General features: G+C 46.0%; 1 protein-coding gene across 2 annotated transcripts; it reads left to right on the top strand.

The window, feature by feature from the left end:
* The first annotated feature begins 857 nt into the window (after positions 1-857).
* Positions 858-15130, top strand: CREBL2 (cAMP responsive element binding protein like 2). 2 transcript variants are annotated; one of them, XM_075413566.1, is made up of 4 exons: positions 858-1008; positions 11734-11931; positions 13070-13217; positions 13948-15130. In XM_075413566.1, coding segments are annotated over exons 1-4 (363 nt in total). In that variant the 5' UTR covers positions 858-993; the 3' UTR covers positions 13950-15130. The 2 variants fall into 2 exon arrangements, with proteins under 2 accessions (XP_075269681.1, XP_075269673.1); XM_075413558.1 differs by lacking the exon at positions 858-1008 and adding an exon at positions 9482-9552.
* Positions 15131-24597: the final 9467 nt, after the last annotated feature.

Genomic DNA, 24597 nt, shown 5'->3' with positions numbered 1-24597 from the left:
AATATCTCCAGAGAAAGAGACTCGCTGGGGTACACCCGCCGGGGTACACCCGCCGGTCGTCTCGAAGCAAGCGGGGGGCCCAGCCTCAGGGGAGCTGGTGGGGGGGGGGCACAGCTTGGCTTGGCATCGGAAGGGTTCAGCGTTAACCCTTCCTGCCACGTGTCGACATTTTGAGGTGGCGAAACCCGGTGTTCCTGCACAATTTCAGGGGCTGCTTCTTCGGACTCGGGCTGGCTTCGGGGCCAGGGCCCGGCCCAGCGTGCGGCGTCCGAGCGAGACCAGGGACACTCGGTTCCGTCCTCAGGAACCCGCAGGGCACAGCGAGGCAAACAACAGCAGAGAACTTCATTCGGGGCGGGATTTTTTGCTGCTGAAGCCACTACACGGCCGTTCAGTCGGGACCTCGGCACTCTGTGACAGCCCAGGCCTGCGGCCTGCACGCCGGCTGCAGGAGAAGGCCACACCGGTGGAGGCCTCGTCAGCGGCAGCAGGGACTGGAGCTCCAGTTCGGGCTCGCCTCCTCGGGAGGCCGCCAGGCAGGGGAGAACCGGACCGGACCGGACCGGGCCGCCCACAGCCCCCGGCCCCTCAGGCCACCCCCTCCCGCGGCGCCGGCTCCGGCGGAGGCATAGGCCAGCCCCCTCTCCCCAGCAGAGAGCCTTCTGGGAAATGTAGTTCTCCCGCCCAGCGGGGAGGGGACCAATCGCCGCGCCGCTCCCCGCCTCGCCCCAGCGGGGCCTGCTGGGAGTTGTAGTTCTTCCCGCCCCTACCTCGGCAGCAGCCAATGGCGGCGGGGTCGAGCAAGACTACTCTTCCCAGCGCGCACCGCTCCCGCGCCGCTCCCCTCCACCCCCGCCCATCGCGGGGCGGGGCGGGCGGCTGTAAACAAACAGGGCGGCGGGCGATGGCGGCACCGGGCCGCGCCGGGGGTCTGTGAGTGCCGGGCTCTGCCGGGGCGGGGCGGGCGGCTCCGGTGCGGGGTCGGCGGCACGCATGGATGACAGCAAGGTGAGGGGCTGCGGGACCGGGGGCAGGCGGTGAGGCGGGTGGGCGCGGGTGCTTTGAGCTTTCCTTCATCTTCTGAGGAGAACAGCGCAGCCGCGTGCCCCAAGGTGCGGGTCTTCCGCTTAAGGAGAGCGAAACATCGGGAGATGTTCCCCCCTCTACACTGCCCTGGTGAGGCCCCATCTGGAGCACTGCATCCAGTTCTGGGCTCCCCAGGTCAAGAAAGATGAGGAGCTACTGGAGAGAGTCCAGCGGAGGGCTACGAGGATGAGGAGGGGACTGGAGCATCTCTCCTATGAGGAGAGGTTGAGGGAACTGGGCTTGTTCAGCCTGGAGAAGAGAAGGCTGAGAGGGGACCTTAGAAATGCTTATAAATATCTGCAGGGTGGGTGTCAGGAGGATGGGGCCAAACTCTTTTCAGTGGTGCCCAGCGACAGGACAAGGGGCAATGGGCACAAACTGAAGCAGAGGAAGCTCCAGCTGAACATGAGGAAGAACTTCTTCCCTCTGAGGGTGACGGAGCCCTGGCCCAGGCTGCCCAGGGAGGTTGTGGAGTCTCCTTCTCTGGAGATATTCCAGACCCGCCTGGCCGCGGTGCTGTGCAGCCTGCTGTAGGTGACCCTGCTTTGGCAGGGGGTTGGGCTGGGTGACCCATAGAGGTCCCTTCCAACCCCGACCATTCTGTGATTCTGTGAGTGAGCTAGGTGAAACCACACTTGAGGTGGGCTGTGAGGCAGCCATCTTCCAGCTCATCATAAATTCTGAGCTTGGCCAGAGTATTATTAGTGGCCGTGTGGTAGTCCCGTTTCTGTGGTACCATATCTGTGCAAGCCACTGCTTTTCCTTTCCGCTTGAATTTGGCTGAAACAGAATTGTACTGCCTGTGCTGATCCGCCTTAATTTGATAACTGTGAATGTAACAAATGGAACATGTAGGGGTTGTTATCACCTTAGGTGGTCAGAATCATTGCACAACCAAAACAAGTCTTAGTTTTTTGTGAATAATTGGGAGGGCTGCAAGACAAGGGACTCCTGAATAATCCCTTTAGGCGGCTGGGCCTTGGGAGAGCAGGTATGCAAACTACAGAGAGAAGGAGGCTGCAGGATAATCTGAAGACCCCACGGATCACCGAGAGACGCCAAACAAACATGTGCAGTGGACATTACCATATGCTAATGAGTTCTCGGTAAAACTACGAGAAGCATTTCTTGCAAATGTAATGAATGTGTGCGTTAACACAGCATAAATACCTAGTAAGTGTGTTCTTTCAGTGCACACGTTTGGAGGAGAGATCCCCCGTGTGCCTGGTGCCGTAATAAAGAATACCTGCTTAATAGTCTGCCGACTATTGAGTCTTCAATTCCGGCTTCTCACGGCATCAATTCAAAGGTAAAAAAAATACTTGCTGTAATTTCTTAAGGAATAAATCTAAGAAACTCAGAAGTGAATGATAATTTGCCAGTATAAAGGATCCACAGAAGGGACTGTGAGTGTATGAATTGTTCATGCTAATTTGCCAAATTAACACGTGTGCTGTTTGGTTTTGTTGAGGCCTCATCTGAAAGCTGCAAGGGAAGGTGGGGGGGATTTGTATTGCTGAAGTCAACAAAACGCTCACAACTGTGAGAACTGCATGAAGGTTTATGTGATCAGGGCAGTAGTCTAGAAGATCCAGAAGATGTAATTCTGGAGGCATGTATAGCTCATGAGCATTAGCTGATTTTTATTTCTTTAAATGTTAAGAACATTTCTCCTGTACCAGGATTAACTTATTTGTAACAGGTAACTTCCAGATTTTTCATCTGAAAAATAGTTTTTGATCTGTTGTTGTGTTTTGTGAAGTCCTGATAATCTGCTTTTTTATGAAACATTTTTGGACACGTTTACAAAATAAAATCTTTTCATCAAGTCAGTAAGACAGGTCTTTGCTCTTTTTATGCTTAGAAAACTTGATGTTGAGTAAAAAAAAAAAAAAGGCAGTGGAATGTTTATTCTTCCTCTGTTCAGTCTCAAGTACAGTTTCCTAGTGTGATGTTTTTATTTAATACTAACTACTGAGATACTTGTGAGGACAGTGGCATTGACAAGTGTCCAGCCTAGAACTCCTGGGTGTGGTTGTACCTAAGGAAAACTTTCAAAATCTTTTACCTCAGCAGGTTTTTCATTAGGTGATAACCTTGGGTGGTATCGGATCCTTGTGTTTTCTACTGAAAATAGCTGATACTCGTGAGGAAGTGCCTGCTATTCTGAAAGGCTTCGCTGTAGTTGTTTGGAAGGGCTGTGTTTCCTTTCAGGACAAGTTCCTGAGGCTTCAGGAACCCTGAGGGTTTGGTGGCTCCATTCAGGAGATCCCGTTTCTCTTGGGAGGGCTCTTCAAGTTGCGTGTTGCTGTGTCAGGATGAGGCAAGTGCTATTTGTGCTTCATTTTATAGTCACTGTGGTCCTACAGCTTGAGCCATCGCGTCTGGAAGCCTGCTAAAAGCTTCACTGAGTCATGTTTTCCTCCTTATTTGAGAGGGTTGGCCTGGGTGATGGAAGAGTCTTATCTGTGAATTGAGCAAGCGTGACTGTGAAAGGAATTTCCCTGTAAAAACTGAGATAGCTAAATAACGTTAGCAGTAAAGTAACAGCTCTATAGCTGCATCCACCCAGGTTCAGCATTTACCTTCATCTACGTGACATAAAGAATGTAGAATTGGGCTTGCAGGCTGTAATGTTTTCCCTAATTCTTAGTGCACTGCAGTTTAGCTGTACCAGGTTTAAGAGAGGCAAGCGAAAAATGGTGCATCTTGACATATTCCTCAAAATGGGAAGGAAATAGTAAGAAATGAAGAGAGAGGTAGAATATGTGAACATCAGACCTAGGAAAGTTTCACGTTCCAGTTTTGAAGGATGTTCTTAAATTACACACGCAGAAAACCCCAACCAAACCCAAAACATGACATTCTCTTCTTACTTCTGTAGAGCTGCTCTGAAACTAGGGCTTGCTCAGATGCTGGTCTTGCTTCTTGCTGTGGTTTGAGCTGTTGGTTGTGCAAGGGAAAGAGTTTGGTGATGCAGTTGTTCCTTGGCAGTTAGTCTCAGTTAAAATAACACTTAGGTATCTCTGAAGTATTTAGACATAGGAAAAAGGAGAAATTCTGTCACTGCGATTTTAGCCTTTATAGGTGAAATGACTTGGTTAGTTTACAAGACTACATAGAAGTTATTTATCATATACATTGGGAAGCAGGGGGTTTGTGTTAGGGTAAGAAATATTTTTCACATTTGTGTTAGTTGATAAGTATTTCTTGTTGGTAAGCATTCAAATACAGTTCTACATAGCTGCTGCAATCTTTTGTATGACTGTAGAAGTCTTTGTGGGGTACACTCTGGTAATGCTTATGTGAGTAATTAACTTCTCAGTTTATGGATAGAAATGAGAAATAAAAAAATCTTAGCATTAGATCACTTTTATGTTATTCCAGTGAATTAAAAACAAGCAAACAAAACCCAAAGGTTTGGGGTTGCCCTGTTTTATTACAAATATCCTTGTCTGTAAGAAATAGATTAAATTTAGTGTTCAAAAAGTGTAGGCGAAATGCATTTTTCTTCAAAAATATGCTTAACTGAGCCAAAACATGAATAAGTAGATTGAGTTTTAAGAAAAAGTGCATTTTGGAGACAAATATTATATTTTAAATGGTATTTTTCAATTTAAAAAGTGTGGTTTTTTTAATCTATAGTGCATCATTCTTAATCTTAGCAATGGAGTGTGGTAATTGATTACTTTTTTGAATAGGAATGAAAAGTCGGTGAAATGCACCCAATGGCTTTTTGAAGTGCCTTGCTAGTTCAAGGCAGCTACTTAGATGTGTTGTATATACAAAGAGACGTAAAAAAGCAGGCTTAGGAAAACCTTTTGTTATCCCGTTCTGATGACATAAACCAGTCCACTCTTCAGATTTTTAGAAGCGTAGATGTCAATCTTTTGCCCTTGTTTTAGTTCTAGGTTAGTTTGTCAGCTTTGAACAAACTGGTTCGTGGCTGTTGGCTTTCTTTTGCTTGTGAATAAATCGCTGCGTCCTCTAAATGAAGAAGGAGATTCCTTTATAGCTGTGGAAGAGGCTGCGGCTGCTGAAGGCTGGGTCTCCAACTCAGGCTGTTTGCTCTCCATCAGCCTGGTCCCAGGGCCTCGGGCAAGGACGTTGGTCTTGAGGTCTGACTATGTGTAGATTTTCACGCACTTGCAATGTGTGAAGTGAAAGAAAAACCTATGAATAGGTAAGGTCAGAGTGGTTTGGGGTGTTAAAGGAGTTTGGAAAGGCAAGCCCTCTGATAAACTCTTCGTAGGGGGCGGCTGTGTTTATGGTCTGACCATCTGTTGATGTCTTGCTCTGCTGTTTGGACAGTTCTGGGGGAGCGCTTGGTCTTAGGGCAGGGGAAGGCCACAGCAGAAGGCTGCACGTGAGGAGTTGTGCTGCTTTCCCCACTGCCTGGCTTTGAAACATCAAACACCCGGTCCTCGCGTGCGATCCTGAGGCAGGGAGAGTTTTGGCTGAAGTCCTGAATGGTGGGGATGCAGACACCCCCCTTAGAGGGAGTGTTGGAGCAAGTCAGGTGTGAAATCGTGTGCTGAAGATAGAGGTCTTCATTCGTGAGGAGTCCTCTAGCACGTCTCTGCCTGTGACCCTCGCTGTTGTGGGTGACTGGGACCGCAAAGAGAGGGGCAATCTCCTGGGTGATCCTGGAATCCACGCTGAGGAATGTCAGAGCTCTCAGGAGGGACTGGGCGCTAGCGTGGAGAGCCGAGCACGGGGTCTGTTTTCATAATGGCCTCGGTTGTTAAGGAGGTGGGTTACCACGTTTCCACCCTTCAGGGCTTTTTCACAGTGTGCAGGTTTGAAAAGTGCTGGAGAATTCTGCCGTCCAGGATCATGTCTGAATGTAGAGTGTTCTCATTGCTGCTTGCTTGGAAATATGAAACCTAAATAGCTTTAGTTACAATTTTAGATGGGCAATTTCAAATCATCAGCTTCTAACGACTTTCTGGTCAGCATCGTGCAGATGACGTGTCCGCTTTCTCCCATTTGCAATGGGTAGGTAGAATGGATGAGCTGCAACCCTGTAGAACAGCTGGAACAGTTTTATTTCGTGTTTGTGGTGGGCTAGAAGGATGTATGTAGTATAATGTTAGTTGACCATCCCTGTTTCAAGCTCTGACAGAGGGAGGTTTAAAGAAGTGCTTGGGTTCTGTTAGCACAAACTGTGAGAAGGCGTGTGGTGTGTCGGTGGACGTGCTTCCACGCGTGAGGCTGTAAGTCCTTCCTGGGGGAAAGGGGAGGACTCTCGGCTGTTGAGCAGTGAGGTGGCATCTGGGCGACTGCTGCAGAGTCTAAACAGCGATTCCTACCCTGAACCCGAACGATTACCCACCTGGACTTGAGGATGCCTGCATAATGCTTTATGAAAACTTTATTCCTAGCTTATGCTTTTTAAAAAATTGACATTTCAGCAAAAATTGTCTTCTGTATGCATCTATGCTAAAGATTACATTCTTAGTACATTAATCACTTCATATGATTAGAGTTTTAGGATTAATTTCTATGGACATATCTGCTTAAGACTTATAAAGTGTTTGATCACTAAGTAGTATCTTACATTTTGTGATCATTATTGGATGCATTTTGTCTGCCAGTGAAAGTTAACTAAATAATCTGTGTTAAACATCTAATATGTCATGCCATGAAGGAATAACCAGCATGTTTTCTAGCTGGGTTTTATGCTGCTGTGAATGGTGTGCTGTGGCTTAGGAGATCAGACAACTGAATCTTTGTTAGACTTGTGACTAACTTCATTTGATTACTGATTTTGAGAAAATATGTGCAAGTGTGAATAGATTCCTCCCCTCTCTACTGTAATGAAATGCAGTGCTTAGGTTTGCTTTTATTTCTTGGTAATAATTTTTATAGTTTTACATAAATTCTGTAGATGGTCATCAGCTCCATGCTAAGTTAGATGCTGCAGCCCTATTTCAGCCACTAACACAAACAGGAGTCTGCTTAAGATGACTCCCTGAGCTGGATCTCAAGTACTGGCACTTGAGAGCTGTTTGTTATCTGTGAACGAACTGAGAGCTGCTGGAAGATGCAGAACCGGTTGATGTGATCTCCACTGCTGATCGGTCGTGCCCAGCAGCGCTTCTGATAGCGTTGGTTTAATCTGCTAAATTGTCCCAAACCTGCAGATGTCACGGTGAGGCCAGCTTTATCGCATTTTTCTATCCCAGTGGCTCAGTTCCTCGGGGGTGTGAATGCTAGTAGTGGGGTGTGGAAATGAAAAATCTGGAAACCTGAGGGCTTTTTTTATATCATGGCAAGTAATGGAAGCTGTTTCCTATTCCAGGTCAAGTAAGTTTGTACCTGAACACTGATGTCAGACAGGAATGATGTTGTGATCAAAGTACTGTCTTGAAGAGGGAGGGAGTGATGTTTTTCTGTTTGCTGAAGTCTGAGTGAACTGAAATAGGAGCTTGGTCAGACTTCTGGCAAATGCATGTCGTTATTGAAATTTCTATGACCAATTTTATGATTAATACAGTTCTTTGTCTTAATTACATGTGACTCCCTGGGAAAAAAGAAATCCCTGCTGCTGAATGCTAATAGATCCCATCCCTTTATAAACTCTGGAGGAATACAAAGGGAATTAAAAAAATGTTTGCTTGCTTGTTTTGTTTTTTTTTTTTTTTCCCCTTGGTCTGCTGCCATGTTCAACATCGACTAGCACTTCTGCTTTGTCTTCTTTCTGTCACATCAGCATAGCAGCTGAGTAGGCAAACATGACTAGAAGCCAGGGAGATCCAGTAATGTGGGATGGTGGCAAAGGATTTATCAGGCCTTTTTTTTCCCAGCTCAGCTGCTTAAGGTTACAGCAGGAACTTCTAAATATCGGTGACGAAAAACTGTTAAGGATGCAGGATTTGATGAAATCACCAGATGAGCTGTGCAGGGTGATGCCTGATTGTACAGTGAACTCCAGTTCAGGAGCCAAAAAGACAGTACGAGCTTCTCGGGGTGGTGTGGAGACAGATTATCAGGGTCTTGCTGCTTAAAGTCAGAGTTAAAAGGGACAGAAGTGTTTCATTATTTCCATGGTCCTGGTGGTTAGAGCATTGGCAAGAGATGACTCGAGAGGTACAAGCCTTTTTCCTCCCAGAAGAGAGCTTGTGTGCAGGGCTGCCGGCGTGGTAGAAGGTCTTGGGGGGGAGGGAGCCGTTGGTACACCTATCTGTGGAATGCTCTCGAGAGCGACTAAAGGGAAAGCAGTTAATGAAGAATGGTGGATCCAGGGTGCATTTGCAGTGTGCAGAGCAGTCAACACCGGTGTCTAATGTCCTTGCAGACTACAAAGTGCCTTTAACCATTTTATGTCCATATCTCTAGATCTGTCCATAAAAACATGCCTTTAAATGAAGAGTTTGCATGAGCTCACTCCATGTCTTACTGGCATAAAGATCCGCTCTCCCTTGCCCTTTGTAAGTTTTCTGTGTTGATGTGACCCCCTACCTTAAAAAACGCACCAGCTGCATGTCAACGTGCAGAAGGTGCTTTAAAATAACAGGTGCTTAAAAAGAAATTGTTTTGTGAGATTGTGGCGTTGGATGGATTTTACTGCTGTGAAGCTGTGCTGCTTGCAAGGGCTTTTCATTGCTGGTGCCTGCCCGAGATGCTGGCTGCGGAAAGGTTGGGTGCTGTTTCTGAGTGGCTTTAACTTGCTGGTTGTGAGAAACAGCGTGGTAGCAACTGTTCACCTGCCTGATGTTCTGGTGAAAGGGCATGGCTGTGACATGCTCCTGCGCAGGACTAAGGCTCAAGTTATCGTTGTGTTCATGTGGCAGTGTGTGGTGTGCTGGGACTCCAGCCTGGAATGCTGGCCCGCTCTTCTAGAGGGTCAGAACTCAGAGTGGCGAAGGTTTTTTAAGAGAGCTTCAGTGTATGTCTCTCCCAAGACCTTATCTAACTCTTGAATTCAGAGATTTTACTTTAGACTCCCTTGCATTGGCACAGAAAAGCCTCAGGTGCTGTAAGTCGTTGAGAACTGAAGTACTTTGGCTGTAGTGTAAAATGTAATATCCAGAAATCTTTCAAGTGCACGTAATAACAGATAACAAATTGTGAGTGCCTGCAGCCCCTCCGGGGAAGATGGTGTGCATTTCTGGCTCTAGGAGTCCATGTCACACCATGTAGAAACGGAGTGTGGTCACAGGAGAGGACAGAGCTGCACTTGTCACGCCCAGAAGGGGACAGTCGATTTCCTTTCGTTGGAGCCTTTTTCCCACTTGGCCATGGCTGCTAAATTTTATATTATTTCGGTGAATACAGTATCTGAACTAGAAGATCTTGAGAGCACCTAGGTGGAGTGAATGAATTATTTAAACTGTATTCAGCAGTTCAAATATAAAAGAGATTGATTTGTTTTTTTTTTCATTTGCTTTTCAGAATGTGTTATGGTTATTTCATTATCACTAGATGACCATGAAGTACTTTCTGTTCCTCCATTTGCTTACGGTAGGCAGCTACTCCTGAATAAATTCGGAGAGGCAGTATGGAGAGGGTAGGATTATGTTGGCATGTGGTTGTTGACTCACTTTCCAAAGAAAGAATAGGCTCCATTGTATAATCCTTTTTTTCTTCATTCTAGCACATCAGTTCACTATGTTATTGTTTTTATTGCAGCCTGCTAAGTTTGTAGAACAAGTGACTTCTTTGAATGTCAAAGCTGACTTGCTTTGTAGTATCACACAGTAAAAAGTGCCTTTTTTTATAATGAACTCTGATACGTTGAACACTGCCTGTTAGAAGTACCGTCTGTACACAGAATGGTGAAACACTAAGCCAGCAGTGGATTTCTTGCATGCAGGTGTGTGTGTTAGGTGTGTTTCTCCACACCCCCTCCACTCAAACAGTGTGGTCAGAATGCAAATAAAGAGAAATCCTCACTTCAGAGGGGAGGTGGGGTGTGTGGCTGACGCAATGCTTGCAGGGCGACACTACCCTGTGGCTGCTGTACTGAATTTCAGACCATGCTGAAGACTTTCATGTGCCATACTCTCATGTTAAGAGTAAGATATTTGGGTGGGGAAACGCAGAGTAAACTTTGAGGAAACGATACCCTTGCTTTTTATGTGTAGCAAGAGAAGCTTTCTGACCTTTAGAAAAAAAAAAAGGAGCCACAAAGAGGGGAAAATAATTGCAAAGCCTGCAGTCCCTAGTACGTGAGACTAGGGCTTACGGTTCTGCAAGGGAGAGCTAGATCAGGTGCTGTGAGAGTTGAACGTTGGGATGGGTTGCATGGGGAGGCGCGAGAAGACAGTTTTCCAGGCTGTGTGGTATTGTTTTGAAGGTAAACACGGCCAGAGTGGGTAGGTACAACTCAAAGGTAGCAGAGGTAGGACTCAGTGTAAGTTCCCTGTTTAGTCAGAATCCTCAGAAGGTTCCTTTGGAAGAAATCAGGACAGAGGAAGCTCAGAGGGCTAGTAAGTAATTCTGACAAGTTTCCTCTTTGGTGCAGGCTGAAACTATGGTCGTTTTACTGCAGCAAAACTAAGTTTTGGATTATACTGATATAAATAAATATTGTTTTCTTCCAAATTAAAGTGTTAAACTCCGTAATACTTGCCAACTCTAAAACACGATGTTAGGGCAGGAGTTGTTGGTAATGATAAAACAGTTTTGCTACAAGTTTGACTGGTCGTCTCCTTGGAATCCCAGATATCCTCCTAGATATCTGGAGTGGTGTGTCCAGTTCTGGGCTCCCCTGTACAAGAGAGAGATGGGCCTACAGGATAGAGTCCACCAAAGGGCCACTATGTGATGAAGGAGCACCTCTGCCGTGAGGACATGCTGAGGGGGCTGGGACTGTCTAGCCTGGAGAAGAGAAGACTTGGGGGACCTCATCAGTGTGCACAAGTAGCTGAAGTGGAGGGTGTAAAGAGGACAGGCTCTCTTTAGGGCTACCCAGTGCCAGGACCAGAGGCAGTGGACATGAACTGAAACACAGGAGCGTCCCTCTGAACATCAGGAAACACTTTTTTTTACCCTGATGGTGACTGAGCACCGGCACAGGTTGCCCAGAGAGGTGGTAGAGTCTCCTTTCTTGGAGATATTCACAGGCTGTCTGGACACGGTCCTGGGCAACCAGCTCTAGGTGGCCCTGCTTGACCAGGGGGGTTGGACCAGATGACCTCCAGAGGTCCCTGCCAATCTCCGCTGTTCTGTGATGCTGTTCCTCCAAATCAGATTAGCAGCATTTAGAATAGGACTATTCAAGCACGGACTTCAATATGAAGTCACAGAATCACAGAATGGTAGGGGTTGGAAGGGACCTCTGTGGGTCACCCAGTCCAACCCCCTGCCGAAGCAGGGTCACCTACAGCAGGCTGCACAGGACCTTGTCCAGGCAGGTCTTGAATATCTCCAGAGAAGGAGACTCCACAACCTCCCTGGGCAGCCTGGGCCAGTGCTCCGTCACCCTCAGAGTGAAAAAGTCATATCCCTCCCTTTTGTTTTCGATGCTGTCACTGAAAACTCCATTTGTAGCCCTCTAAACAAACTATATCTTTCCTCTGTTGCTCAGAATCTGTGAAAGTATATGCAAAATTTTCTACATGAGGCACCTAGCAGGCACAATGACACGGCTCCAGCATTCCCTCTGCAGAAAAGGATCTTTAATGTACTCTTCCTTTCCAGGTGGTTGGAGGCAAGGTAAAGAAACCAGGCAAGCGAGGTCGTAAACCAGCCAAAATAGACTTGAAGGCAAAGCTTGAAAGAAGTCGTCAGAGTGCAAGAGAGTGCAGAGCCAGGAAGAAGCTGAGATACCAGTACCTGGAAGAGCTGGTTTCAAGCAGAGAGCGAGCCATCTGTGCTCTCAGAGAAGAGCTTGAGATGGTAAGAAGCTATCGTTTAACCTAACCCTCGGTATTATTTGGGACCTGCCCTCTTGGACATTTGTTCTTGAAATCCCTGTGACCGAGAGTGGGATTTGGCTAGCCATAAGGTATCAAAACATCGGTAACAGATGCACTCAGCTGTTTGCTGATTTTGCACGTTGAATATGAGCCTCATGTCACAAGTTATCTGCTGGTTTTGAACTGGGAGCAAGCAAAGAAAGGGCCGTTACGTAGAAGTCTGTGGCCTTTGAAATGGTTGTTTACCTCTGTAGAAAGAGGTAGAGGGTGGAAAGACATCTGAAAATATCAAGGAGGACGTGTGCCCAAAGTGTGCCATTGCTTCCCACGGAGCTTGGTCACTGTTGGGGAGGTTGGTTTTTGCAAGGTGGTCTCTGTGTTTACGTGTGTGGATGGTTGCACAGCACTCCTGTGTTTACAGCATGCAGAAGACGGGTGTCTTGGCCAAATGAGATGCATTAACTGAGGAGAATGCTTCATCTGGAAATACAGACTCAGCTCCTCGGTGATACTGAGATGCCCTTGAAACTTCACCGGAGCTGAGGATATTTCCTTGACCTTGTGTTAGGTTTGTTTATATAGGCAGGGCTAATCACTACAAATGAATAGGGTTGGGAATGGGTGGAAAGTCACCGAACTGACCACAGGTTTTTCAATGTGCTTCAGGATTTGCCGATGAAGAATTTAAGATGAGGGAACCAAGAGTGAGACGCGTGCTGTAACTGTGCCTTGCACAATCAGAACGGACCTCTCCATAGTCAGTCAGCCCGAGTCATGTGAAATATTTGTTTTTAATAGGCCGTGAACTGGAACGGTATTCTGGCATGCCAGCAGCAAGAATATGCACAAAGTGTTCCGTGTTGTTTAATAATTACAGTATTGTGTCTAGTACTGCCACTGAGTAGCAGTTTATTGACTGAAACAGGATTTACTGAGGCCAGGTATGCAGCCATGGACACGTGCTTAGCTCATTAGTGCTCTGCAGTTTTGTAAGAGGCTTCAGCCCAGTAAATTCAAACCTTAAATGAATATACCGGAAGGTGAAGCTTACAGCTCTCTTTTGTCTGCTGATGTGATCCTGGCAGTTTGCTAATGCCTAATGTGTTTGCGTGTTTCAGTACAAGCAGTGGTGCATGGCGATGGACCAAGGGAAAATCCCCTCCGAAATAAAAGCCCTGCTAACTGGAGAGGAGCAGGGCAAGGCGCAGCAGAACTCGGCCAAACTTGCCAAGGCTGGGAAGGCAGAAGCAAACAGCAGCAATCCCTGTAAGTATCCAGCCTGTGATTAATTCCTATTTTGTTACATCTTTTGCGGTGTAGGAGGATGGCTGTGGTGTAGGAAGAAGTATAAGGATGTGCTTCTGGGCACAAATAGTTGATTGAAGCAAAGAGCTTAGTGGGTGGTACAAAGACTCTGTGTAATGTTTACATGGGCAACACAGAAATTACACTAGCTAGGAAGTCGGGCAGTTATTTTAAAAGAAGACTCAATCTTTGTGTTTCATCAAGGCCTGTGGAGACCTGTGAAGACCTGAGACCTTAGTCTTTTACAGCGTTTTCTGTTTTCCTAATGCAAGGTAAATGGAGCACATAAAACATAATTGAATTTTAAAAACTCCGTCAAGAAAACATTATTCTAGCTGCAAGCACTCAAAAGTGAGAAATGCTGGACTTGGAATTTCCTGTGGAGTCTTCTTTCTGCCTCATTTGTGCTTGTCCAGGGAATGACATAAGGTTCTTCTGGGGACTGAAAGGTGAAAAGATCACGGTATAGAAAGTCATATTCCTGATACGTACATGCGAAAGAAAAGAGTTAGTGTAGCACGGGCAGTTCTGTATCTCACATGTTCTAATTTTGTAATATTTCATGCTACAGGTTAAATTACACTTTACTGTAGATTTTTAAAAAGTAGGAATTCCTGGCTTTGTTTCTAAGAAACAACGTGAAAACCACATTTGTAACTAATGATCTTCCCCCGTGGTGCATCGTTCGCAGGAGGCCGATGGAGAACCTTCCGCACTGCAGCAGAGATAGCTTGGTAGCCAGCAGAAGAATGCTGCTGTCAGAGAAGTGGATGCATCCCGGGGTGCAGGGGGAAGGATCCCAGTCCGCTGTCTTCTCTTTGCTCCTCCGCACGTGAAACTCTTTGATTGTGGTGTTCCTAAGCCTGCATGGAGTGAGGCTTTTGGGGTAGTAGGTGTTTGTGTAAGCGGAGCCTTGTTCTTCCTTTCTCGACACCATCCTCCCCAAAATACAGCTGTGGCAGCTTTTGGGCATTCCCAGTAAGTGATGGGGGCTGCCCAGAACCACACTGGCTTTGTGGTCAGTAGTTATGTGGTTAGTAACCGCTGGGGGAGTCTGAGAGGTTCTGAGAAATAAAAGCAAGAGGAGGATCTTGTAACAGCTTTGCTAAAGCCAAATGGAGTCCTGTAGGTCTAAAGCCAAGTGGAGTACTGTAGGTCAAGGAGAAGGAACTGGATCCAAAGCTTTCAGTAAGAAGGTCTATAGTAATGTAATTTGTAACCTAAATAAAGATGTTGCTTTCAGCATCCTTTTACCATGCAGCGTGTCTGTTTTGTTGTCGGGGCTCTTCAAGAGGCGTGCTAAATATATTCCCTGCTTCTGCTGATACTTCTCTCGCAGGATGCGTTTCCCCCCCGCCCCGTCCGTGCTCGTGGTGAGATAGCTGAACCATCTCCCTCCACGCTGCTGCCAGCAGTGGAACAACTGCCATCTCCCCCCACCTATCGTGCCCTGCTATCTCTCTGTATCTGCCTACGCTTTGGGCCCTGGTATCTTCCTAGCCTGCAGCTTCGTGTGAATTCTGCTGTGCTGTCCTGGATTCCCAGAGCAAGGTCATGCCGAGAACTGGTGGCAAGGAAGACAATCGATGCGGTCTTACAATGAGAGAGGCCGTGGCAAATGTCTTGGGGGTCGATTTACCCTTCCAAGATACTGACAGGTAACCTGCCACTTCCCTGAGACCGCTCCTTCTCCTGTGTGTGTTTTGTGGGTATATGGTGCAATGTGGAGAGTGGATTTTCAGTGGGGGTTTTGCTTGCTTATTCCCTGGTTTTTATTTGTGACAATATCTTTCTCTGTATTTTATGAAATGTATGGAACAGTTCTTAATCTTCTGTTTTCTTCATTTCATAGAATAAATATTACAATGAATGACTTTGCTAGCTGAATGTTGCCTTCTTTTTTGAACTATTTGGGTCTGTTTAGCGTTATCTCAATTCAGGATTAGTCGAAAGCACTGGAAATAATAAAGTGCCATATTTTGGTGTAGAGCACAGTTGTTCTCAGAATTCCATTCTGAGCACTCATATATTAACCCTTAAGGCATGGTTTAAAGCTTATTCTCTAAACCCTCCATGCCTGTACTTAGTTAGCAATTGCTAGGAATGTTGTATAGGCATGGAAAACTATTATGAAAGGTGAAGTAACGCTGAAGCAGAGGTGGGGAGGACATGAGGGGGTTTGTCTCATCGTGTGTCCTCCCACACCTCCTCCGTACTGCTCTGAGCTGCAGTGTGTCCTGTAAGATAGCAACAAAGCCAACCTGTAAAGCTTTGGGGGTTTTGTCCGTGTTGAATGCTTGCCTGTCCTTTTACTGGGTTCTCGGGAGAAAAAAAACAAAGCTAGGCCAGATGTCCAGAGCTACACCCTGTGCACCTGCCAGTTGGATTTTGTGGCATGATCATGCCAGAAGTGTAATGTATTATTTTTGGTTAGAATTAGAGGGTGCCGCTAGCTTCAAGTGTAAACTACATGTTGTAATGAAACATATATTTCACAGGTTATGTGTATACTTAAGTGTCTTTCTGAATCAGGGATGTGGAAACCGTGCAGAGCAGTTTCGGTATGTGTGACCAGGACAGCTCCGATCTGCGCTAGGTGGTGTGAGACAAACACAGCTCTGATCTCACCAGAAATACCCCACGTACTCTGTTCCCTCTGCTCTGCCTTTGTTTTACTTTCCGTGATACCAAACATGAAACTTCTCAGGACTGAAGTTTTCTTTTATGGAGGAAGTTAGGAGTTGGAGTTCCTCCTTCTGATGAGTAATGGTCGTCCTCTGCAGAATGAGATGCAGATGAGACAGGAGGCATGTTACAGTCTCCATCATCTTAAACTGTTTCTGTGTTTGTCCTGCAAGCCAAAGCAAGTGTGACACGGAGTTGGAGACTCGAACTGCAGCCTTCCAACCCGCTCTAGATGCTGTAGCTCATTATGAAATGCAGGATTCTCAGCAACCATCATTAATTAGATAAAGTTCTGTGGCTTCCATCACGTGGCAGATCATGCTGTTACAAGTGTGCTGGGGTTAGATGAATCTCCAAGAGTCCTTTATTTTGGAGTTCAGCAGTTCCCCTTGAAAACAAACAGAAACGTTGATGGTAAATGCTCATTTGGCTTTCTAATGGTTACAGTCTTTATTCTCATTGAGGTGGCTCCTAGAGGTGGTACAATAAGGTCCTCTGAGTCTGCTGTGATACCCTAAGGAACAGAGAATGGCCTTGCCCTCTCTTTGTGTAGGATGGGTACAGCTTCCCACCCGTGTCTCCTGCAGCGGGTGTGTGCCGCTGGTTCTCTTGCAAACATGGATGAAAGGAAGGAAGCCCAGAAATGCTTCATTTTCCCGCTTGCCATGGAAATCTAATGGTCAGCCGGAACCGTTTGCCCAGCTACAGGTGGGTATCTCTTGGAAACTATCCACAGTCTTCAAAAAATGCCAAAAATGATGTTTATAACAATGCTAGGCCTGCGTTACAATAAGGTGTAGTAAGACTGATGCCGATGGAGTAAGCACTGTACAGTTGTACTAATCCTTTTGGAGAGTTTAACCCAATGATTTGCCAGATAGTGAAAACTTGGTAAGAAAAAGATGTAGTAAGTCTTGTCTTTTTAATCCCAAATATATGCTTGGGGCATAGAATCTGGAAAAACGAGGTGGGTACGTTTAATAGACTTGTCACTTAACTAAGAACATTTTGTAGCTATATGTGTTAAAAAAAAGTTTTAAAACCCTCCATGGTCTGCTTTCGTAATCTGCGAAGTGTTTGCCAGAGAACCTGCGTTCTGTTAAGTGCTTTTCAAAAGACCATTGTAACGTACATCAGAGGTGTTTGGTTGTGGCTTTTTTTAATGTATTAGATGCATTTCAAAACGCTTTTCTTTCTTCACAGCTGAAACCATGACCAGCTTTGGGAAAGGGCCTGTGGCTGACTTGTTTTTCCTTTTTTTGCCTTTTACATTTTAGGGTCAAGATTAATCTACCTCAAAAATGAATCGAGTTCTTCCTGGCATCCCATGAAGAGACGGGAAAGATGTGGCATCGTAGTTCCATTTGCTACTTACAATCTCTATAATTAGCTGTAAAATTACTGTTAATAAAAGGACCAAATGTGGACCAAGTGTTTGACGTGAGTCTAAAAACGTAGAGAAATCAAGAGGAAAAGCTGAAATAGAACCCTAGTCCTCCTCGTTATGCTTAAGAGTTGCAGCGTGGGTGACGGAGAATCGGCTGATGCAGAAATCCCTGCAGTAGGTAAGGAAGGCAGCACACCAGCTGGGAGTGTCCTGCTGTTAGTGCCACCCAGCATTAATTCCTCTCTAGGTTTTGTCAATAAGTGAGTTTCTGGTGCGAGTGTTGTGGATTTGTATGAGAAAACGGAAGATTCTAATCCGCAGTAAAATCTGAGGCATCCCATACTGAATAGCACATCGGTGGAGTAAAATTTAAGGGATGCTGTATTTATGGAATGTATAGATTTGTATGTGTAGATATAGAAGTAGAATTTGTAGGGTCAGTTATAGCCATTGCCTTAACCAATTTCTGCAAAGGCTGTTGCTTGATATTATTTATACTATTATTTGTATTTTCTTTATCCTACTCACTTTAAATTGTAACTAGAAAATGCTGTCATTGTTCAGCTAATGATTTTCAGCAACACTTCATTAAAAAAAAACCAACTAAACAACTGACTTTCAATTTCTTTTTTCCTCTATCAAAAGCACTTGGGAGGTGGAAGTTTTGCTTCTGTAATTAGTGCGTGGTTAGCCCTGCTTTTTTGTGTGTCTGCCTGTAACTCACAACTGGCTTAATCAACGCTACTAACAGTAACTGCTGCTTCAAGGCATTCTTGTGTATGTTCTCTGGTATTAGGATGAGTAATGGTGACGTTCTGAACTGTGCTGCGGTTGATAGGTATTCTGATGATGAAAGAAATCTGTGAGTAAGACTCCAAGTAGATTACAAAATGTGTGTTTTCATGAGACATGGTGTTCAGTGTGAGTAGAAATATGCGTGCTATGGAAGGTGACTTTTTGCATACCTTCTTTCTCATGGCAGCTTTCAAAAGAAGTTTTGATCAAGTTCTACAGTGCTGGTGACAGCAATGCTGCATGTTGCTGCGGTAGGGCATACCAGCAGTGTCCTCCAACTTCACCATCTCCTTATGTGGCATGCTCTGAATGCCTGCTGATGCAAGAACAATTCTCTCCTACTCCCTATTGAACAGAGATCCTGCCGTGTTGCTAGTCAGTGTTTTCTGTTTTGAATTTCTGGGCTTTCTCTTCCCTCTCCTCTTTGAGATCTCCTACTTTTTTGGTATAAATTCCTTTTGCCCTACAGAAAAAGTGTCTTCTGTGAGTCTCCTTTCTTCCCCCAGTGGCCTGGCAGCTATTTTCAAAAGCTGTCGAGGGTTTCTTTTCCAGAGGACTACGTAAGAACATGAGTTATTCTGCTGTTTGCCTCTGCACACACGCTGTACCTCACTCACCATCTCACACCAAATACCCCTTCTGCATTTTAAGCTCTCAGTAACGTCAGCATAAATACCCCTTCTGCATTGCAAGCCCTTAATAATCTCATAGAATCACAGAATCATAGAATGGTAAGGATTGGAAGGGACCTTAAAGCTCATCTGGTTCCAACCCCCCTGCCGTGAGCAGGGACATCTTCCACTAGACCAGGCTGCTCAGAGCTCCATCCAACCTGGCCTTGACCACCACCCTTTGCAGCTCGGGATCCGCTGCTTGTTCCTCCGCACAGCCTAGCAGAAGCAGTGCTGATACCAGCTCAGCCCAGAGCGGTTTTTAGCTTGTTCAGGCGTCCTTCTGTTCAGCTGTATGGTCGGGAAGAAGACAACGCTGTTAGCAGACAGCAATGACAGCGCTGCTCAGATGTAGGTGTTGGGCGTATGTTGAAGTGGTTCTGCTGCTCAGGAAGTTGTAAGTCTTCTTTCACTTGAAACATTGAGATTTAGATTGTTCTGTTACTTCTATTTCTGTAAAATTCCAGGTTACCCCATGTTTCCACCCATGACGGTGTTTTCAAGCAAAAGGGGAGCTTGTGTTTACGCACCTGAAACACTCTATGGAGCGGGGTTGGGGTGAAGTGTATTCATTGGTGAGAGAGAAAATTTTGGCCCACAGGCCTTTATCTCGTGAACATCAGCCAGAAGAGGTTTCACTGAAGTAAGCAGAGTAACAGCAGTAGTTTTCCATTTCAACCTAGAACCCTATCTGGGATCTTTATCTGGAAAAGGGGAAGGAGGTATCACCTAGGTCTTTGATCAGCCCATAACTCTTGTGACAAGTCTTTGCGTAAACCTTCCGGGGGTGAGAGCTCGCTTCTGCTGCAGGGACCCACTGATGAGAACAGGGCGCGTTACCCTTCTCGCTTCGGCACGCCGCGTTTCCCGTGACTTTATTCTTAGAGCTTCTCACCCTCTGAAATAAAAGAGCAATTAGCTTTTGAATTACCAGTATAGCAACGGAACCAAAGTGGCTTGCTGTGGGTGTTTCAGAAACAGCCAATTAACTACTTCAGCTTTCTGGGTTTACGTAGCTTCGTGTCTTTTTGCAGCAGCCGCTTAATGTTGTCACCGTTTGGATCCAATGCCACTAGAGGAGTGGCACTGTTAACGGGGCTGATGTTGTCTACACGTGCTGGCAGATAAAAAAGGCTGACTGACAGCTGGAGAGCGATGATGAAGGTTGGCTGTTCTAATCCCTCTGCTGCGCACTTCTCTCTCGTGGAACACGCACAGTTGCAGTTCTGTGGATGTAGGAACAAAAAAAAACCGTAGGCAGAATGATGAATGGCCTCTTGTGATGGCTTGCATTCACCCTGCTTTTTTTCTGAATCATGCTCTTTGCGTGAAAGAAGTCCTATAAACAAAGCAAATTTGCCTGTTACTAACACAGCTTTCCCTTGGTCTGTCAGAAATACTGTAACTTTAAATATCACCTGTTAACACGAATTAAAATGATTTCTACTGTAAAAATTCTTTATCCCTATCTTCATTAATATATAACTGTTTTCAGGCATCAGTGAGAATTTTATAAGGAAGCAATTGCAAGTTAACTAGAAAGGATGGGGAGAAGTGCAGGGATTGTCAAGAATGCTTCCAGGCAGAATTTTTTCCATGTTTGCCATTTTTCTATCATGCTTCATTTGAAGCCCTACGTGGAGATGGTAAGAGCAGAGGGAAGATCAATACTGATGCGCTCCAGTTTCTTTCCTGTTGCGGGGGAGCTGACCGCTAGCTTTCCAAGGAGCACTGGGAGCTTTGGAGGTCACAGCTTTACTATAGCAAGGAGCGGGGAAAACTCAGCTCGTAGTGTTTCTCCTGCAGTGGTCAGAAAGAATGGAGCGTGGGGCCCATGCCTGGCAGCAATCATTTGTCCTGAGGGTAGCTGATGCTTGGAAGCCTGAGTGAGCCCCTGCAAACTCCTCTTCTGCCCTCCAGAGAAAAACAGAATCATAGAATCACAGAATCACAGAAAGTTTTGGGTGGGAAGGGACCCCTAGAGGTCATCTAGTCCAACCCCCCCACAGCAAGCAGGGACACCGCTAACTCTAGATCAGGTTGCTCAGAGCCCTGTCCAACCTGGTCTTGAATGTTTCCAGGGATGGGGCCTCCACTACCTCTCTGGGCAACCCGTTCCAGTGTTTCACCACCCTCATTGCAAAGAATTTCTTCCTTATATCCAGCCTAAACCTACCCTGTTTTAGTTTAAAACCATTACCCCTTGTCCTGTCACTGCTGTCTCTACTAAAAAGAATGTCCCCAAGAACTTCGGGTGCTTTTCATGAAATAATCAGTCTAGAGTTTCAAGCTCTCCTCCTACCTGTACAAGAGCTTTTCTTTTCCTTTCAAAGTTCTCTTGTAGAGAATTGTCACTTTAGCTCCCTCCTTTAAAGATTAAAATATTGTTACCTGTGTCAGAGAATTTCTGACGTTGTCGGGGCCACTGAAGGGCTTCTTTCACAAACTCCTCTTCCTTTGGCTTTGATTGGACTGGGCCTATTTAGAGTCTTATTTTTTTTTTCTCTTCTGAAAGGCAGCAACTTCTTAAACTGTTCCAACCTGCTCACTCGTAACCTTACACTGCAATGATACAGAAACTCATAGCTAGCATCATTGGCATCCTTTCGTTTTCCTCCAATGTTCGGATGCAGAATAAATAAATAGCAAACTTGTTATTTTTTGCATTTGTCTTAGCTTTAATAATGCTAACATATTCGGCTACGCTTTTGCTGATTTCACACACTGAAATTACAGACATGTTTGCGTGGTAAAATCTCATGGGAAGGGATTTTGACTGCGTCGCTATAAAGCGAGTTGTTCTGTTGGTGAAGTCCCTACGGTCTGATTTCCTCTGAGTTTGTGATCTTTGCCTTTTCCCTCCGCAGCTGCCCCCCTTTTGACTCCCTGGGCCCTGCCGATGGGTCGGAGACAGCCAGGCTGCTGCTGACCTTCAGGGACGCTTGCGAGTTGACTGGTGAGCAAGGACAGGCGCCGGCTGGCTGGTGCGCTGCTCTCCCAGTACGAAAAGGGCGATGGAGGACTCCTTTGCTTTCCCCTGGATACACTGGTCTGGTCAGCCCTAGATCTGTTAGTTCCCAGAACCGTATTAGCTTTACGACTGCCCTTTCAGATGGAGTTGGGGTTGGTAAAGGGACTCAGAAGTTGCTGATGCAGACTGACCTCAAACACAACTGCGTAAGCCCTGGTTCCCCAGCAAAGCAGGCTGGTGATAAGCAAGTCCCAAAATCAGCTCGCCTGTGCCCAAAAGCCTGAGGGATTCTTGGTTCCAGTTCTACATTTTTTCATTTTGACCAGAGCCCATCTGAGAGAGGAGACTTCTGTGTAAATGGAGTGGTGGAAGAGTCTGGAGATTGCTCTGTAAAGCTGGAATCAGCAGCTCACTTTTGGTGGGATTTCAAAATTTACAGGTGTATTGTGTCAGTGGATGAAAAACTTTTTCCTTCAAGGCGTTTTATACATGTATGGCATGTGATCAACTTCTCAACAAATGAAAAATAGAGGATTTTCTCAACTAGCACTTCTGAGATATTCTGTAAAAGAACTAAACTGAGAAAGTGGTTTATGAAAGTAGCATTAATTAAAAATGAATATTTGAATGGTGGAAGTCTAGCCAGGTGAGTTTGAAACTCTAGTATTCAATTTTGATGTCTTTGGCTTGGAAATGGGAGCTTTGTCACTCATTTCTTACACAGCCTCTGCTGCTATAATGTTTGGAAAGCTTTCTCATGCGCGATCAGTTTTAAAGACCAGCTTTTTACCAGCTGTGGTTTTACCACAGAATGGTCGGGGTTGGAAGGGACCTCTGTGGGTCACCCAGTCCAACCCCCTGCCGAAGCAGGGTCACCCAGAGCAGGCTGCACAGGACCTTGTCCAGGTGGGTCTGGAATATCTCCAGAGAAGGAGACTCCACAGCCTCCCTGGGCAGCCTGTTCCAGGGCTCTGTCACCCTCAGAGGGAAGAAGTTCTTCCTCATGTTCAGACGGAATTTCCTCTGCTTCAGTTTGTGCCCGTTGCCCCTTGTCCTGTCACTGGGCACCACTGGAAAGAGTCTGGCCCCGTCCTCCTGACACCCACCCTGCAGATATTTATAAGCATTTATGAGGTCCCCTCTCAGCCTTCTCTTCTCCAGGCTGAACAAGCCCAGCTCCCTCAGCCTTTCCTCGTAGGAGAGATGCTCCAGTCCCCTCATCATCCTTGTAGCCCTCCGCTGGACTCTCTCCAGCAGCTCCTCATCTTTCTTGAACTGGGGAGCCCAGAACTGGACACAGCACTGCAGATGGGGCCTCACTAGGGCAGCGTAGAGGGCAGGTTCTTTACATAAGCTCTCCTGCTGCAAGCATACAACAGAAGGTTGGCAGCGTTTTACAGGTGCCTCCAATGAGATATTTGTTAACAGAATGTCCTAATCTAAGTTATGCTTTATGTTTCTTTTAAGCCAAATGTTTTTATGTTAAGTTTAAATGATTTTGTGTGTGTTTATTTTCCTTGTTTTTATCTTCATACATAGCGCGCTGCTGTCTTGCCCATGGTTACATTCAGAAGCCTGAGAGAAATAAAGTGTATTTTCAGGGAAATTTAGAAGAAAGTCGTCCTGACAACTAAGGTGGGAATGCTGCTGGTCTTGCAGTCATGAGGAGATCGCAGGGGAAAATAATGGGTGCAAGGCGTGAGCTGCAGCGAGAGCTCCATGGAGGGTGAGGAATGCTCTTCTTACTATACCGGTGCGGCAGGCAGGTCGCTGGGCTCTGCGGGGAGTTTTTCTCTGTACAGATCATTCTGTCTCCCTCCACCAAGCAGGAGTTAAGCTGGGAAGACTAAAGAGAGGTACCACCTCCCGGGAAGCTTTCTGTGCGCTGATGACGAGGTTGCACTGGATTTCTTTCCGCAGAGGTGCAGCGCGAGCTGGAACCGTGCGTGGCGAGTGGTATTGGACATCCCGTGCACGCTCTGCTCATGAGGCAGAAGGCACCACGGTAAGTACAGCTCTTGCACTCTCACAACCATGCTAAATCTGTGGAGAGCTTTGGGAGACCACTGAAAGGGTCATTTTCCATCAAAAATGTTCCTCCTGTGTCCTTTCACAAGCCAAACTTCCACGATGACATCAAATACCTGAAATATACTACTCATATATTTAAAAAGTGTTCACTAGTATGAATAGATTTTTTTTTTAACGGAGGAAAGAGATAATTATTTCCCTTGAAGACAAAACTCCAAATGCTTTCTTACCTTGAGAGGAATTTCTCATGACAGTTGACATGATCAACAAGTGGGAAAAGGTCTTTGAAGACACAACTAGGTCACTTGGCCATCAAAAACAACGTTGGACTGTCAGAAGCTGGCTCCTAATGGTGTTAGGAGTTATGGGTGGCAGCCCCTGGGCAGGGGAGATGAACAGCAGTGTGGAGTGGTGTTGGAAAGGCAGCATGTCTGCCATCACGCCCAGGACTCGAGCTCGCGGGTGGGACTTGCAGAGCTGCTTTGTAGGTTCAAGAGCAATTTGTGGAGAGTCACCCTTTGCTATATCACGCTCCTTTGAAGTATTTTGGAACAGCTCTTTACATGTCTATCCGACTGTTTTCTGGCCTGTACTAAAGTGGTGGCCGCCTTCTGCTGGTGCCCTAAGATTACGCGTGGGTCGTACTTTCTGCCATAGGCTGGTGCTGGCAGCGCAACCCCTGCTATGAGGGCCAAGCGCCACATCCCCAACATGTCTCTTCTTAATTAAAAAAATGTGCAACCTTTCATTACTATGAAAGACTAAGTCAATAATGTGGCAAGAGCTGTTTCAGAGTCGGCA

This window comes from Opisthocomus hoazin, chromosome 1 (genome assembly GCF_030867145.1).
Source record: "Opisthocomus hoazin isolate bOpiHoa1 chromosome 1, bOpiHoa1.hap1, whole genome shotgun sequence".
NCBI lineage: Eukaryota > Metazoa > Chordata > Aves > Opisthocomiformes > Opisthocomidae > Opisthocomus > Opisthocomus hoazin.
This window is presented reverse-complemented; position numbering and strand designations above follow the sequence as displayed.